The following is an 18,316-nucleotide window of genomic DNA, read 5'->3' as shown; positions in this document are numbered from 1 at the left end:
GGAGAACTGGTCCCTGACTGAGCCTGGTTTCTCCCAAGGTTTTTTTTTCTTCTCCATTTTTGTAACCTGATGGATTTTGGGTTCCTTACCCCTGTTGCCTTTGGCTTGCTAAGTTTGGGACACTTAATATTCAGCAATAATATTGATTTGATTGCACTGACACTATCATATGAGAACTGAACTGAGCTGGACGATGACATCACTGTTTTTTGCAGAGCTGCTTTATAACAAATTGAACTGATTTCATAATTGATTAACTTTATACAGCTATTGAACAGAACATACTGACTTCAGCTGAACAATGACACTATTTCTTTTAGAGCTGCTTTACAGCAGAATTGAACTGGAATAATTGAATCATTCTCCTGTTTATACCTGTAAAGCTGCTTTGAAACAGTCTATAAAGTGTTAAATTAAAGGTGACTTGACTTTTGAAATAGCCTGATCTGGTAAACAGTAATGCGTTGTCAAAATGTCACCATTCTAGGCAGCATGTGGGCCACATGAGGATTTTTATTTTAATCCACTAGGGTTAAAATAAAAATATACTGTGGCCCACATTAGTGTCAGTTCTGGTTTATTATTTGGTTTGTTATTGGCTTACGTGTGGTATGATTGTGGCTTTATTGTGGCCCAGATCTTTCAAACAGGAGTGGACCGCTCATCATGCCATCATTCAACGCAGTATGTGGGCCAGAGCGAGGTGTTGGATCTGGGCCAGAATTAAAATGAACTGTTGCCCAGATTAGGGCCAGTTATGCTTTATTTGTATTGCTTATGGCTGACATGCGGCATTGGTATGGCTTGCTTGTGGCCCAAATCTGGCCAACAGGAGTGGTCCGCCTAAGTGCCATCATTCCATGTGGTATGTGGGCCAGAGCAAAGGGGTTGGATCTGTTGCACACTTGACACTTTCATGTGGCTCACATTTGGCAGGAATAATGGCACTTGGGCGGTCCGCTCCTGTTTGCCAGATTAGGGCCACAAGCAAGCCACAGTTATGCCGCATGTCAGCCATGAACAAAACAAATGAAGCAGAACTGGCGCACATCTGGGCAACAGTTCATTTTAATTCTGGCCCAGATCCAAAACCTCGCTCTGGCCCACATACCGCATGGAATGATGGCACTTGGGCGGTCCACTCCTGTTGGCCAGATTTGGGCCACAAGCAATCCATACCAATGCCGCTTGTCAGCCATAAACAAATCGAATAAAGCAGAATTGGCCCACACCTGGGTAACAGCAAGGTGATGGATCTGGGTCACAATCAAAATGAACTGTTGCCCAGATGTGGGCCAGTTCTGCTTCATTCGTTTTGTTTATGGCTGACATGCGGCATTACTGTGGCTTGCTTGTGGCCCTAATCTGGAAAACGGGAGCGGACCGCCCAAGTGCCATCATTCCTGCCAAAAGTCAGCCAAATGAAAAGTGTCAAACTTGCACCAGATCTGGGCCACAAGCAAGCCATACCAATGCCGCATGTCAGCCATAACCAAAACGAATATAGCAGAACTGGCTCACATCTGGGCAACAGCAAGGTTGTTGGATCTGGGCCAGAATCAAAATGAACTGTTGCCCAGATGTGGGCCAGTTCTGCTTCATTCGTTTTGTTTATGGCTGACATGCGGCATTATTGTGGCTTGCTTGTGGTCCAAATCTGGAAAACAGGAGCGGACCGCCCAAGTGCCATCATTCCTGCCAAAAGTCAGCCAAAAGAAAAGTGTCAAACTTGCGCCAGATCTGGGCCACAAGCAAGCCATACCAATGCTGCATGTCAGCCATAACCAAAACGAATATAGCAGAACTGGCCCACTTCTGGGCAACAGCAAGGTTGTTGGATCTGGGCCAGAATCAAAATGAACTGTTGCCCAGATGTGGGCCAGTTCTGCTTCATTTGTTTTGTTCATGGCTGACATGCGGCATTATTGTGGCTTGCTTGTGGTCCAAATCTGGAAAACAGGAGCGGACCGCCCAAGTGCCATCATTCCTGCCAAAAGTGGGCCAAAGGAAAGTGTCAAATTTGCGCCAGATCTGGGCCATATCAATTTTGCTATCTGGGATTGAGCTCACGCTTTACACACATGTTGAGGATCACAGTATGAGGATCAGATGAACTCACGTTGAGCTCACGCTTTACACACGTTGAGGATCACAGTATGAGGATCAGATGAACTCACGTTGAGCTCACGCTTTACACACATGTTGAGGATCACAGTATGAGGATCAGATGAACTCACGTTGAGCTCACGCTTTACACACGTTGAGGATCACAGTATGAGGATCAGATGAACTCACGTTGAGCTTCACGCTTTACACACATGTTGAGGATCACATTATGAGGAACAGATGAACTCACGTTGAGCTCACGCTTTACACACATGTTGAGGATCACAGTATGAGGAACAGATGAACTCACGTTGAGCTTCACGCTTTACACACATGTTGAGGATCACAGTATGAGGATCAGATGAACTCACGTTGAGCTTCACGCTTTACACACATGTTGAGGATCACAGTATGAGGATCAGATGAACTCACGTTGAGCTTCACGCTTTACACACATGTTGAGGATCACAGTATGAGGATCAGATGAACTCACGTTGAGCTCACGCTTTACACACATGTTGAGGATCACAGTATGAGGATCAGATGAACTCACGTTGAGCTCACGCTTTACACACATGTTGAGGATCACAGTATGAGGATCAGAGGAATCTCAACACCTCCATCATGCTGGTCCCCTTTTAGACCATGCTGTGTCAGGACCTCAATGAGGTAGACAAACTGTGAATGGGAGACCCAGAGATGGCAGTAAAATATCTGCTCATCCATATGGAACAGAAGCTCCCATTCTATGCCAGTCTTCAAAATCGTTGTCTGTGTCAGGACAAATTGAGCAATTTCATTTCTGAAAAGTAAGATAAAACAGGCTTAATGAATGAATAGCAACATCTTCATAATGGGATTCATTCTTTAGGATCTAGGCCATTAAATTCACTGTAGGATATTTAATTTTTGGTCTTCACCAAACTGTGTGTAGGATATTGGTGTGTGTGTGTGTGTGAGAGAGAGAGAGAGAGAGAGAGAGAGAGAGAGAGAGAAAGAGTGAGTGTGTGTGTGTGTGTGTGTGTGTGTGTGTGTGTGAGAGAGAGAGAGAGAGAGAGAGAGAGAGAGAGAGAGAGAGAGAGAACAGTTGAAGCAGACAAAACTTCTAGTTCTCACATTCACATTGTTGGGTCATGCCCATAAGCTGGTGGTCAGATGCCTTCAGATGTCAGGTTTCTCTAACATTACAGAAGGGCCAAGTCGTTTATTAAAATAAGGTGCAAGTGCAAGAATAAATGAATACTAAATACATTTCCAAATATACAAATAACGTAAAACATAATGTATAACAGCTTCTCTTGCCTTATGTGCTGTTTTTTTCTCCTCTGTTTCCTTCAAATAAGCAAGCAGTAAGCATCGTTGGCGATAGAAACATGACAAACTGGGGCCCAGGTCAGGAAGCAGACAGACTGGCTAAACCGACTGTCTGCTAGCTGCCCCACGTTACAGAAGTCAGATAATTCCCAACACATAGAAACTCTTGCACCTAGATATTATCACATAGAGACTGTGTCTGTACCCCAAATTAATAAAAACAAAAAACTTCCAAACCCATTTAATGGAAAAAATTTGATTGATGTTCAACAAATAAAAAATCGAGATAATAATGATAAACAAATGATAAAGCTTGGATTGTTAAATATTAGATCACTTTCTTCAAAAGCACTTATTGTAAATTATATTATCACAGACAATAAACTAGATGTGCTGTGTTTAACAGAAACCTGGCTAAAACCGGACGATTACATTACTTTAAATGAGTCTAGTCCTCAAGGTTGATTATCGACACAATCCTCGACAGAAAGGCAAAGGGGGAGGTGTTGCTGTAATTTATAGAAATATTTACAGTATTAGTCAAAAGTCTTTCAAATATAATTCCTTTGAAGTGATGGTGCTTTACGTAACATTATGTATGTTGACATTTGTGTTGGCTACTGTATTCAGGCCACCAGGACACCATACAGACTTTATTAAAGAATTTGCTGATTTTCTATCAGAGTTAGTACTAGCTGCAGATAAAGTCCTTGTTGTTGGTGATTTTAATATCCATGTAGATAATAAAAAAGACTCAGTAGGATTGGCATTTACGGACATTCTAAATATTATATTGGTGTTAGGCAACACGTATCAGGACCCACTCATTGTCGTAATCATACTTTAGATCTAATATTGCCACATGGAATCGATATTGACGCCGTTGAAATTCTGCAGCAGAGTGACGACATCTCAGATCATTATCTAGTCTTGTGTATACTACATTTAGTTAAAGAGGCTAAACTGCGACGACACTGAAGCCGCAGCCTCGTGGCACGGCATGTAACGTAGTACTCGTTCCGTATCTCAGGGAACCGAGGTTACGTTAGTAACCGAGTACGTTCCCTTTCAATACTTTACTCGTACTGCGTATGGGGAACGAATTCAACTGCGCCGTGCCACGGCAGGGAACGACTGGATTTGTCTTGGGCACCTTGAGGGAACCAGAGGACAAGTGAGAAGGCCGGAGCCGTCGAACCCTCGTTACACTACAAAAAGGGAGTTAACTCCCAGAGTGGCATGAAGTGGAGCTCGATAGAGGCCGCTGGATCATACCGAGAGGACCCGAGCTTGTAAGGTCGGGATGTCCAAATGATAAATCTGACAAAAGTGGACGGCGAGGACCAGCTGGCTGCCTCACAGATTTCTTTAATCGAAACTCCACTAGACCAGGCCCAAGAGGAAGCCATTCCTCTAGTAGAGTGAGCTCTAACTCCTATGGGGCAGTCGAGGCCCATAGAGGAGTAACAAAGAGCAATATCATCGACTAACCAACGCGAAAGACGTTGCTTTGAGACCGAAGACCCCTTGGTGCGGCCACCAAAGCCGATAAAGAGCTAATCAGATTGCCGAAAAGGCTGTGATCGATCAACGTAAGTCCTTAATGCCCTGACAGGGCAGAGTGGTTCCAACTCTCGCTCGTCTGACGAGGGAGGAAGCGCTGAGAGGGAAATAACCTGTGCTCTGAATGGAGTCGAGAGCACCTTAGGGACGTAGCCATGCCTAGGTTTCAAAACGACTTTGGAGTCGTTGGGCCCGAACTCAAGGCATGCAGGGCTCACAGAGAGGGCCTGCAAGTCACCAACTCGCTTAACCGATGCTAGTGCAAGTAGCAGAGCGGTTTTGAGCATCAGGGGCCTGAGGTCAGCTGAACGCAGTGGCTCAAAGGGAGGCCCTTTAAGAGCTCTGAGGAACAAAGAGAGGTCCCAGGTGGGAACAGTGAGAGGACGAGGAGGATTTAATCGCCTAGAACCTCTCAAGAAACGCACCACGAGGTTGTTTCGTCCCACTGACTGGCCAGCAATAGGACCGTGAAACGCTGCAATGGCTGCTATGTAAACTTTGAGCGTTGAAGAGGTGCGACCCAGATCCAAACGCTCCTGGAGGAAAGACGGAGATACGTCACACTCCACTGGGTCTATGTTGCGTGTAGAACACCAGTCAACAAAGACCGACCATTTCTGGGCGTAGAGGCGTATCGTGGACGGAGCTCTCGCCTGAGAAATGGTATTCAGCACGTCCCTGGGGAGGTTAGCAGGCTCCCGTCGAGGGACCAGAGGTGCAGAGCCCAGAGTTCTGGCTGGGGATGCCAAATCGTCCTGTTCGCCTGAGAGAGGAGGTCCCGTCTCAGGGGGATCGGCCACGGAGCTTTTGTGGAAAGCCTGAACAGCTCTGAGGACCAAACTTGGCTCCTCCAGAGCGGGGCCACCAGGAGGACTATGTGCTTGTCTTCCCTGATTCGTCTGATGACCTGTGGGATCAGAGCAATCGGGGGAAAAGCGTAAAGGAGGGTGCTGGGCCAGATATGGGCCAGCGCATCTTCCTCATTCGAGAAATAAATTGGGCAGTGAGAGTTGCCTTCTGAAGCGAATAGGTCTACCTCTGCCTTTCCGAAGAACTCCCAGATCATGAGAACCGTCTGGGGGTGGAGCATCCACTCGTCTGAGGGGACATTGCTCCGAGATAGCATGTCTGCTCCCAAGTTTGTTCTCCCTGTTATGTGAGTCGCCCTGAGCGACGGAAACCTCGGTGATGCCCATTTCAGAAGACGCTTCGCCAGAGCGCATAAGCGGCTGGATGAAAGACCGCCCTGGTGATTTATGTATGACACCACTGTCATGCTGTCCGACTGGACTAAGATGTGGCGCCCTGTCAGGTGTGCCTGGAACGCATGAAGGGCTCGAATCACTGCCAACCTGATTGACCCTGAGACGCAGGCGGCCGTGCCGCCAGGTGTGATGAGGGACCCGGAACTTCCACCAGTACTGCAGAGGCCGCATCCGAAGAAGGCCGAGCTGCAGAACAGGGGAGGCGGAATCCATCAGCCCTAGCATCCTCTGGAAAAACTTCAGAGGGAAATAGGCTCTGTTCCTGACCGCGAGCTGCTGAATGGCCAGAGCGCGCTCTGGAGAGACTACAGCCGTCATACGGACTGAGTCAAAAACCGCACCCAGGAACATTATACGCTGGCTGGGGAGCAGTGAGCTCTTGGCAAAGCTGACCCTGAGACCCAGGCACTCCAAGTGGCTGAGTAACACGGATCTGTGATGCTCCAGCTCGGCTCGTGACTGGGCTAGTATGAGAACCCCGAATTTCTCTCTGAGGGGGAGACTATTTCTATAGCTCCTTTCCTCAGAAGAGACGTGACTTCGGCTCGGAGGACATGAACGTCGTCCGTGTTGACTGAAGTCTGAAGCACCCCGCTGAAGCGCGGGGGCCTTCGGGCGAACTGAAGCGAGTAGCCTCGACTTATGGTTCCCAGAACCCAGCTTGACACTCCGGGGATGGCCCGCCAGGCTTCGGCCCGCGTGACAAGGGGTTGAATGGTATCGGGTGACGGGCCGCCAATCGGGGCGGTGGCTCTCTTTCTTAGAGAAGGTAGAATATTCATAGTGTTCGCCATAAGAATAGTGTTTTGCATGGACACAGCACTGGGCCCAGTTAGCACAACACTGAACATAACTCCCACGCCCGGAGCTGAACGAGGCGGAGGGGGGGTGGAACGAAAGAGCTTTTGGGGTGGTCTGGCCGTGGCGAGACTTTGCCCCATCCTCTTCCTTCCTGAAACATCAGGAGGGCTTAGGAGGTGTTGGGTCCAGCGTAATCTTAGGCCGGGGTCCTTGATGTTGCCTCGGGAAGGAGGAGCGCTTATGATGGCGCTGTTCCTTCGGTGGTGCTGCCTGAGAGGTAGTGGGGGCAGGTTTGTTCTGCTGAGCCGGCGCAGACTTGGGGCGGCTGGAAGCAGACGTGGAGCTAGAGCGTTTAGACAGGAAGTGTCGCGTAGCCTGAGACGACTTTTGTGCTGCAGTAAAACGCTCCGTAAAGCCCTCTACTGCTGGACCGAAGAGACCAGAAGGAGAGACCGGGGCATCCAAAAAGGCCGTCTTGTCCATCTCCTTAATCTCGGTCAGGTTGAGCCACAAATGGCGCTCAAGCACGACCAGGCTGGCCATGGATCGTCCAATGGCCTGAGCTGTGGCCTTTGTGGCATGCAGGGCTAAGTCAGTGGCGCTGCAGAGGTCACGGAAGGCAGGTGCAGATCCAGAGAACGGAGGAGCTTTGCTTGAAACACCTGGAGAATAGCCATGGCGTGCAGCGCTGAGGCAGCCTGGCCCGCGGACGTATATGCCAGGGCAGAAATGGTCCTGCAGGGCTTGGATGGAAGGGCCCTCTTAGTTTTCCAACCCACAGCCGTGGGGAGACAGAGGTGGGCCGCCACCGCTTCGTCCAGGGGCGGTAGATGCTCGTAACCCTTCTCTTCGGAGCCATCAACAGAGGTGAGAGCTGAATAATGTGTAGTACATAGGCGGGCAGAATACGGGGTGCGCCACGACTTCGTCAGCTCGTTGTGAACCTCTGGGAAAAACAGTGTGGTGCGTTGACGAGGGGCCTGGAGGGAACCCGGCAGGAACCACTCATCGAGCCTGCTCCGTGATGGCTCCTTTGGCGGAGCCCATTCGAGGTCCAAAACCTCTACTGCTTTTGAGAGGATGCGGAAGAGCTCGGCATCCATACCCGGCTTGCAGTCAATGGGCTCCAGCTAGGGAAGGCGGGCGGGGTCAGAATCACCGGCCCAACCTTCGGTTTCAGAGGCCGCGAGAGACATGAAGTCATCAAGCGGTTTGTCCTCAGAACCGCCAAAAGAGATGAGGTCGCTCGAATCTGCCGAGGGACACAGCTCAGGGTGGGAGAACAGGACGGGGGACTGCTCTCTCGGGGGAGAGGGTGAGGCACGCGGGGAAGCCGGCGTGACGTCATCCAACTCCGTGACGTCATCCAACTCCGTGACGTCATCCAACTTATAAGCTGGCTATTATTAAACATTATAAAACCACAACTAGATCCTAAAGAATTAGTCAATTACAGGCCGATATCAAATCTTACTTTTCTCTCAAAAATACTAGAAAAGGCAGTTTCATCGCAACTATGTTCCTTTTTAGAAAGAAATAATATCTGTGAGGATTTCCAGTCAGGATTTAGACCGTACCATGGTACTGAGACTGCTCTCATTAGAGTTACTAATGATTTGCTCTTATCATCAGATCGTGGTTGTATCTCTCTATTGGTGTTACTGGATCTTAGTGCTGCATTTGACACTATCGATCACAATATTCTCTTAAATAGACTTGAAAATTATGTTGGCATTAGTGGAATTGCATTGGCATGCTTCAAATCATACTTATCTGACCGTTATCAGTTTGTAGTAGTAAACGATGAGATATCATGTCGATCACAAGTTAAATATGGAGTACCGCAAGGCTCAGTACTAGGACCATTGCTTTTCACTCTGTACATGCTACCCTTGGGAGATATCATTAGGAAGAATGGCGTTAGTTTTCATTGTTACGCTGATGATACTCAGCTCTATATTTCTTCTCACCCTGACAAAACTTACCAATTCACAAAAATTAACAGAATGCATAGCTGATATAAAAAACTGGATGACCAGTAATTTCCTACTACTAAATTCAGAAAAAAAACAGAGATTCTAATTTTTGGACCAAAAACTTCTTCACGTAATAACCTAGAATATTGTCTAACACTTGATGGCTGCTCTGTTAAGTCTTCGTCGTCAGCTAGGAACCTGGGTGTGCTCTTTGATACCAATCTTTCATTTGAAGGCCATGTTAGTAGCATCTGTAAAAACGCATTCTTCCATCATAAAAAATATATCTAAACTACGACATATGCTCTCAAAGAAGAATGCAGAACAGTTAGTTCATGCGTTCATGACCTCAAGGTTAGATTACTGTAACGCTCTACTCGGTGGTTGTTCCTCCTGCTTGATAAATAAACTACACCTCGTACAAAATGCAGCAGCTAGAGTTCTTACTAGAACTAGGAAGTATGACCATATTAGCCCAGTTCTGTCATCACTGCATTGGCTTCCTGTTAAACATCGTATAGATTTTAAAATCTTGTTAATTACTTACAAAGCACTAAATGGTTTAGCTCCCCAGTACCTAAGCGAGCTCTTAATGCATTATAGTCCTTCACGTTTATTGCGATCTCAGAATTCAGGCCAGCTGATAATACCTAGAATATCGAAATCAACTGCAGGCGGTAGATCCTTCTCCTATTTGGCACCTAAACTGTGAAACAGCCTTCCTAGCATTGTTCGGGATGCAGACACACTCTGTCAGTTTAAATCTAGACTAAAAACGCATCTCTTTAACCTGGCATACGCATAACACATTATGAATTTATATTTTCAAATCCATTAAAGGATTATTAGGCTGCATAAATTAGTTCAGCCGGAACCGGGAACACTTCCTATAACACCAGATGTACTCGTTACATCAGAAAAAGAATGGCATCTACGCTAATATTAGTCTTTCTGTTTATCCCGAGGTTTACCGTATTCAACCGGATTCGGGGCCATTTCCAGGTGAGACCGAGGACTGGTGCCTTGACACGACCACAACGCAGCCCTGTATCAGCAGAGATCGAGTCTACTAGATCATCCATTGTGAAGGCCTCATCGACACGACAGCCAGTGCCACAGTGCCAGTTTCCTCAAAATTATAATCACAATTATTAATCATGTTTATTCTATAAATTCTATACATATTCCATATGTAACTATGGCTATTTTGCAAGTTCTTTACCAACCTACACTTCACCCAAAAGGCCTGTAGGTGGCACAAAGACTTACATTTAACCAACTATGATAACTTCGTTAGATGGTAAATCAATACAAAACATGGTTTTGGTGAGCGCTTTGTAATATGTATTCACATTAGATTTTAAAGCAACACAATTCGTTTCCAATAAGACAAACCAGATTCAAATTGCCCGGCAAATTCGTAAAGCAAAGAAAAATCATTTCTAGCTGATCAACATTATGAAAACTGGTAAAACCTTTAGGAACTTCAAAAGATAAAACAGCGAAATTCCTATTACTTCCAATATTTCCAAATTATGTTCATTTTCATAGAGCGGGCCAATATCGTGACGTTTATTTAAAATCAATCGAGAGAAGCAGATATCGTTATCGTGATAAAATACGATTAATCGTGCAGCCCTAATTTAATTTAATTTAATTTGATTTGACATTTGATATTCAACAGTATCCTTGACATTTATTCAACAGTGCTTTTGATCTGCCTGCATTGACACTATTCTTTAAAAGGAAAAATGATATACCAATTATCAATGTAAAGCTGCTTTGACACAATCTGCATTGTAGAAAGCGCTATATAAATAAGGGTGACTTGACATGACTTGACTAGACTAATTATTATAAATTAGCATAAGCCCCATAGGGTCCACCATGCTTTGCTTACATCTAGCTACCACAATTCCTTGCGCTCAGGCAGTTTGGTGTGACTTTGCCTGGAACACTACAAAGTCGTGGTTTGAAGTCGTGACTTATGGGCTCAAAAACCTGCCTGGAATGCAGCATTATTTTAAGTCTTCTTAAAATAATTAAGTCTTCTGTTATACCATTTTGGTCTGAATTTGATCAAACTAAATTTATGACTTTACGGGCCAAATTTACTAAGCTTGCGCCAGCGCAAAATCTATTTTGACATTAAAAAACTACCGTCATTTACTTAAAGGAAAAAAATATCACTGAAAAGGCGTGGACACAGTTATTTTTGCGGATGACCTTGTTGCATATGCACTTTTAGGAGTTTCCCTTTCAGATGCACAATTTATGGGAGGATGAATAATGAACCATGCAAAGTGATTTACTAAAGTTTGCACTAGTTAATTGACTTGTATTTGTGCCATTATTTAGCACCCAAAATCAGTTGCTAATTTGTGCTGCTCTTGGTAAGTTGCGTTGGTCATTATGGAAATGATCCTGCTGCATCTGTTTTTTTATTTGCACATTGTCAGTAAATCACACGCAGACTTTCCACTTGGCGCTTTTAAGTGATTGCGCTTTCAAGCTAATTTGCCCTGTTTAGTAAATGTGGCCTCAAGGACCTGTGGAAAGCCTGTTAAATATTTGAACGAACCCAAAACTCTGAAGTATTTGTGAACTACCTTGTCCTGCACCAGACATATGTGATATATCAAAACATTTTTGAGAGTAGAAGTGGCAACTGTTATCAAAAACAGCTAAGGGTGTGTTCACAGGTTTGGTTAAAAGGAACTCTGGTGCGATTGCTCTGTTAGTGCGGTTCATTTCAGTTAGTGTGAACGCTGCCATCCAATCCCTGATGCACACCAAACATGCAGACTGAGAGTGTTGAAATTAACTCTGGTCTATATCCTGTTCATATTTCAGTTGAACCACACCAAAGACATCTAAACAAACCAAAAACAGGACATCACAAGATGTGACCCTAAAATGCAGAATGCTCAAGCATACCTGGTTCTTCTCATCATAGTTGTGATATTGTTTATTACAGTTCAGTATACAAGCAGTGTTTGGTTCAGTGTATATTCAAACTAATGAATAATAGCTTGGAAATCAGTATGATAAACTTTATTGCTTTTACAAAGAAAGATTGGATTCAAAATACAACAAATATCAAATTACACTTGAAATATTGTTAAAATTGTAATTGTTATTGTTTTACCTGTGAAAAAAAGTTGCAAAAAATATATTTACAAGGTAGATGCAAACAAAATCATAATAGGACAATGTAACGCTTCTTTTTAAATTATCTATAATTGTGTTTCAGTATAGTGAAAAATTTGGGGAGAGGATTAACTGTACAAATACTAGAAATGTGTACCTTGGATATGATACAATTTGCATACATACACAATTTGTGGAAAAAGACATTTAAGACGTTTCCAGCTTTGACTTTGAACCAATTCTGCAGAATGTCCCATATAGTAGTTTAATGTACTGCCACTGAAGCGCTGTAAACTTTTTTTTTCTCACACATTATAATGGTTATTCCCTAAATTTGAAATTTTCTCACTCCACTGACTCCCAGTTGCTGCCAGATTTAAACTGAAGGCTTCGATGCTGACTTGCAGGACTGCCACTGAAACCACAACTACCTACCATGACATCTTCTGCGCCTGTTGCTGATGAAAGTCTGGATGGTTTTGTCTTTGGGACTGAGAACTGGATTTCCAACAACAGCACACATTTCCTCTGTCTTTTGGCCCATCTTTGATGACCCCGACCCAGAAGATGCAGCATCTCTGCATAGAACAGATAGATTTTCCTTGTGTAACAGAGATTCAGGTTGCATTTTTTGATGCAGTGGCAGACTTTATTAATGACAACAGTTTTCCAAAGTACTCCTGAGCACATGTGGCTATTTTAATCACAGTAGCATGACTGTTTCTCATGTAATGCCGTGTGAGGGCTCAAAGGTAACACACATTCAGTGGAGGTCTCCTGCCTTGTCCTACACAGCCTGAGATTTCTCTGGATTCTCTAAATCTTTTCACAATATTAGATATGGCAGATGGTGAAAGACCTAAATACTTTGCAATCTTACATTTGATAAATGTGATTTTTGAATTGTTTAACAATGATCTCATGCAATTTGGCACAAAGTGTGAGCCATGACCCATCTTTGCTTGCAAAGACTGAGCCTTTGGTGGATCTTTTATACCCAAACACCCAAAGCTCTGTTTTCTTATAGAACTTTTTGCCTCTGACCTGTTTGCATTCAGATTGTGCCTTCACTTATCTTTATTATATATAAATATATGAAAGTATTTATGCACTAAATAAATATATACACACACTGCACCTTTTGCCACACAAAAGATCATACAAAAATAAATGTATTTTTTATTTTTGTTTTAAATAAACTAGTCAGTCAGTCAGTCAGTCAGAAATCTGACTGACTGTTAATATTAGCAAAGTTAACAGGGACAGTTTCTAAAAGCTGAATCAAGTACAGCATTAGGCATAACTGTGTAATTTGCATTATTAAGACCAAATTAAAAATGAATTGTTGGATCCTTAAAATCCACAATGTTCTCAAAATCTCACTCCAACCAGCCAAACAAAGATGGAAACCCTGATACTGTTAGTTCATGAATAAAATAACTCTATCATTGCTCAATCAGTTTTAAGAGCAAAATTATATCTATTTAAGTTCAGCAGTGTCCAGAGTAGCTGTAGTTTTAGGCCACAAACTTTTCTCAGTTTTGGATCAGGGTTAAAGAGAGATGCTGTATGTTTGCTCAGTGTTTCTCTTTCGTTCAATAATAAAAAAAAAAAAAACTAAACTGACCAAAATATTCTTCTTCAAATGCTAGCGTTGCAATACAAAGTTTCAAACATGGTCCAGAAAAGTACAAGCTAGAACAAGAAGAGAAATAAGAAACAGTGATATTTTAAGTAGATATTTAATTAAAATATTTTTTAATGGTGTACATCAGATTATGAAAACGTATACAAGTTAAAATATTAATACTCGAGTGATGAAACGTATATATTTTTTATTATTACAGACAGGCCAGACAGGAGAGTCACAAACAGACTCGGATCCTCCGGTTGATGTTCGTGTGCTTCAAGCTGCCCAAAACAACAGCTGTATGAAAGCCTCCTCACGCCCCTCACTAATGCTGATTTCATTAAAGTCTCTTTCAGACTGTTTTCTGAACACACAGCGGACGCGTTCAGGCTTTTATCAACTTTTCCATTAAAACTATCCATCAAATTTACACGCGGCTTTTCCCCGTGGCTGAAACTCGACTTGGATTTGGTCTGACGGAGACAAAATAAACATTTCCTCTTCGCGTATTTTATTCCCCAGTGAAAGTTCAGAATCTCTGTTCGGTGCTCACTTTGTTTTTACTGCGACAAACTATTTTACCGCTCCAGATTTACCCCAAATGTAAGAGAAGAAAACACAATCGTGAGGGGCTCGTGGAGGCGCACAGACACCGAGCAGGGCGGGTTGAGTCTACAAGGTTCTCGTGTGTTATTTAAGATCGCAGCGGCGCTCGAGCGCTGATCATTGCTGAAACCAGACAGCGTTTGAAAGACTGTAGATCCGATCCGAGAGAGAGATGGCAGAAACTGATCCAGCTCAGGCTGCTGCCGCCCCAGCCAAAGCGCCCAAGAAGAAGTCAGCTGCGAAAGCCAAGAAAGCAGGTCCAGGCGTCGGGGAGCTCATCGTCAAAGCTGTGTCCGCATCCAAGGAGAGGAGCGGCGTGTCCCTCGCCGCCCTGAAGAAAGCTATCGCCGCCAGCGGCTACGACGTGGAGAAGAACAACTCCCGCGTCAAGATCGCCATCAAGGGCCTGGTGACTAAAGGCACTCTGGTGCAGGTCAAAGGGACCGGCGCTTCGGGCTCATTCAAGCTCACCAAGCAGAAAGCCGAGACCAAGAAGAAGCCGGCCAAGAAAGCGGCTCCTAAAGCGAAGAAGCCCGCGGCCAAGAAACCCGCTGCTGCCAAGAAGCCCAAGAGCGCAGCGGCAAAGAAGCCCGCCGCCAAGAAATCGCCCAAGAAGGCCAAGAAACCCGCCGCCACAGCCGCTAAGAAGGCGACGAAGAGCCCCAAGAAGGCAAAGAAGCCAGCAGCCGCTAAGAAAGCAGCCAAGAGCCCCAAAAAGGCCAAGGCAGCTAAACCTAAGGCGGCAAAGCCTAAAGCCGCCAAGCCTAAGAAGGCAGCGCCCAAAAAGAAATAAAGTCTTTACTGTTTCTCCTCAACGGCTCTTTTAAGAGCCACCCACTAACTGAATTAAGAGCAAAACTCAGATGTTATTGATTTGATCTACAATTTTAAGTTATGGAAGTAAATTTTTGTAAAAGCTTAAAATTTGTTAACATGCGTTTACTGGACACATTTAAATCAGAAAAGGAAAGGAACTTTCTACAATATATATGTTTTTTTAATTGTCTCGTGTATTTACTGGTTTTAAAAGTTGAAATTCAGCATACAGTGGTTAGTAATTCAGTGATTGGTTTAAAGTCTTAACAGGCTGTAAACCAATGGGCGACTGGCACTGCTGCAACCATTTGACCCCCAGTTTCACAGAAAAGGCTTAAGTTAGTCCTAGACTAAAATGCATGTTTGAGCTGTTCAAACTGAAAGTAATTTGCACTGACGTATCTTAAAAGTATGTCAGCGCCATTGTTTTGTCTTAAGATGCACAAAAGTGATGTTTTTTTTTTTTTTTTTTGTTCTAGGGTACTTTTATAAAAGCCACATATAAATGTCCTAATAGAACTAAGGCCAAGTCTACGCCCTGCCAGTGAAACCAGGCCTACATCTTGGCAAAGTAAATTATTTGTAAAACTTGTGTTAAAATATTGTTTCACCACTTTAGTTTGACTGACAATGTTTTACACATGCTGGCTGTATACTTAGAAATGCCGTAAACTATGACAGAGGTTACTAATATGTATTTATCTCAATAACCTTCATAAATTAGCTCCTGTTAAATAATGAAAAAAATCACGAAAATGATCAAATATTATTCCAGTATATAAAATATCAAATGCCACTCAGTTATTGGGAACATTGGTTGTTATTAGAGGAATCTTCTCATCCCTTACATTGTCAATTTCAGTCGTTACCATCAAGGAGACATTTTAGACAACCTTCGGCGAGTAAAAATGTGTACTAGATGTCGTTTGTGCCAACATGCCGTTAGAATTTTAAATGTTGAGACTACAAGAATATGAGTAGATGTGGACATGGATGTACACATGGGAATGCCATTTTTAATTGTTTTCTTTCTTTCTTTCTTTCTTTCTTTCTTTCTTTGTCTAAAGTCTATAGACAAATCCGGCGAAACACGGAAGTAAAGCAGCGCCGCCATTACTGCGTGCCTTGTAGCAGAAGTAGCGTGTTGGTCCCGTAGGCTGTAGTAGATGTTAGCTATATAGTTTTTTTAGTATGTATGCTGTCCAGTGATGCCGGGAAGAGCGTGTTGTGTGGTTGGTTGTTTTAACAACAGCACAAAACTACAGGCCTGGAATAAAACCGTTTGTGTAATCCACAAACCTTTGTATTGTTGCACATTGACTGCCCATGTTTACGGCCATACGGATTGCACGGAGTTCCTGGTCGAGCGGAGGACCAAGATGTGCGTCAAAAGTGGATGAAACACATAACCGAGATGCTCATCGCATGCCAGATGATTAATAAAATAATCTTGAATACCTGTAAGAACATGTATTTTATTGCTACAACTGGTCGTGGCTAAGGCCATCCTTAAAAATATTTTGGTTTGCCGTAACAGCCAAAAAAAATGGTCGGTAGGTCGTAAAAAATGTAAATATTTTTATTATTGCATCAAAATAATTGTATTGTGATTGTCAAAACATGTTAGTAACTAAGCTGAATTTTATTAGGTTTAGTGACATGTGACAATGTTTACATGGTAGGCTACAATTTCTGGTAAGTTACACTTTTTTATTATTTTTATTCAATTATTATTATTTAATTATTATTGTGATTTGATTTAATATTGACTCATTTGGATAAATATTAGGTAGGCTACACAAGATAGGCATTAATTTTTCTCAAGAAAAAAACAACTCACCTAACTGAATGCTGTAAACATACAGAGAGCCCTATCAGCTTGCAGTAATATTTAAAAATAACAATTTAAATATAATGCATTTTTTATTATAATAACAACTTTATTTAATGATATAAGTAAAAATATAATAAAGATGTAATACAGTACACATATCAGCCAAAACTGTTCTGTGTGAGGGGCTGACAGCGTTCGGTCATTTCTGAGAGATTTACCTCAGACGAAGGTAAGTGTGAATACATAAATCCATTTTGAAAAACATGTTTACAAGAACATAACATTATACGTTGTTTGATGTTGTAATATTTTTTAATCTGTATTTCTAGCATGTCACATTTACAAGCACCAAAAAGGTATTTATTGTTTGATTTTCGTAATAAAATTGACAAAATCTGAGAGCTGAGATTTTTTTTTTTTCTATCATAAGTAACCTGCTCTGTCTAGTCTGTCGGTCTCTCTGTCCTCTTTACTTCGCGATTTTTCTGTGCGTGAGAAAATGGATATGTGGCGTGAGAGCGTGTGAAAAGCGTCAATTGCGTGTGTCTCACATTTTATTGCATTCGTATTAGCTGTTTGAAGAGTAAAAAAAAAAAAATATCTGTGGGTCTTAACGCAATTACAATCGGCAAGTCAGTCGGACTAAAAGGGGGAAAAATAATTAATTGGGTCGGTCCTAAATTGACAGGGTCGGTCGGGTTATGGCAAACAAGAATATTTTTAAGGATGGCCTAATAATTATTTGAAACTTGTGAAGCTTTTTAACATATTAGCAACACAGCTAGTAATGACAGCGTTCGGTTTTATTGTTGTCATCAATTAATACACTTCTTAATTACATTTTTATATTATTACATTATGTTGTCAATAAATTACCTTTATCGGTAAGTTTTGGCCACTGCCTGACATCATCTACCCATGTTCCCTTTCACCAGACATTTTCTTTAATGAGCAGGATGCGCTTTTCATTGAAATGTCATTAAAGGGCACCGGTAAGTGTCACACCATCACACTTCGCAGGCACGCAGTAATGGCGGCAGGCAAGATGGCGGCGCCCATAGAGTTCGCGGCGGATTTGTGTATACTGCATAACCCGATCACCAAAAGGGGGTGGGGTTTGGAGATGTGTGTTGGAGGGAAGTTCAGTGATTGGTTTAAAATCTTAACAGACTGTCAACCAATGGGCGACTAGAACGTTCGCTTAAAGGCAGGACCTCTAAAACTCAGTTGTTCATTCTTTCATCGTTGTTTGAAA

The 18,316-nt window shown here is 43.1% G+C and overlaps 2 protein-coding genes across 2 annotated transcripts in view; both read left to right on the top strand.

The window, feature by feature from the left end:
• The window catches only part of LOC137014521 (uncharacterized), a 73,305-nt gene that overhangs the window by 54,584 nt on the left and 405 nt on the right, over positions 1-18,316 (top strand). The gene's annotated exons all lie outside the window — the stretch shown is intronic.
• LOC137015034 (histone H1-like) lies at positions 14,584-15,204 on the top strand. The gene has a single exon (XM_067379682.1). The coding sequence runs from the start codon at positions 14,584-14,586 to the stop codon at positions 15,202-15,204; it is 621 nt and encodes a 206-aa protein (XP_067235783.1).

Source organism: Chanodichthys erythropterus, chromosome 24, assembly GCF_024489055.1.
Source record: "Chanodichthys erythropterus isolate Z2021 chromosome 24, ASM2448905v1, whole genome shotgun sequence".
In the NCBI taxonomy this organism is placed as follows: Eukaryota; Metazoa; Chordata; class Actinopteri; order Cypriniformes; family Xenocyprididae; genus Chanodichthys; species Chanodichthys erythropterus.
The sequence above is the reverse complement of the archived record's forward strand: the minus strand, read 5'-3'. Positions and strand labels throughout refer to the sequence as shown.

Excerpts from the sequence above, each read along its gene's own strand:
- LOC137015034 (XM_067379682.1), top strand. The coding sequence starts at position 14,584 with ATGGCAGAAACTGATCCAGCTCAGGCTGCTGCCGCCCCAGCCAAAGCG.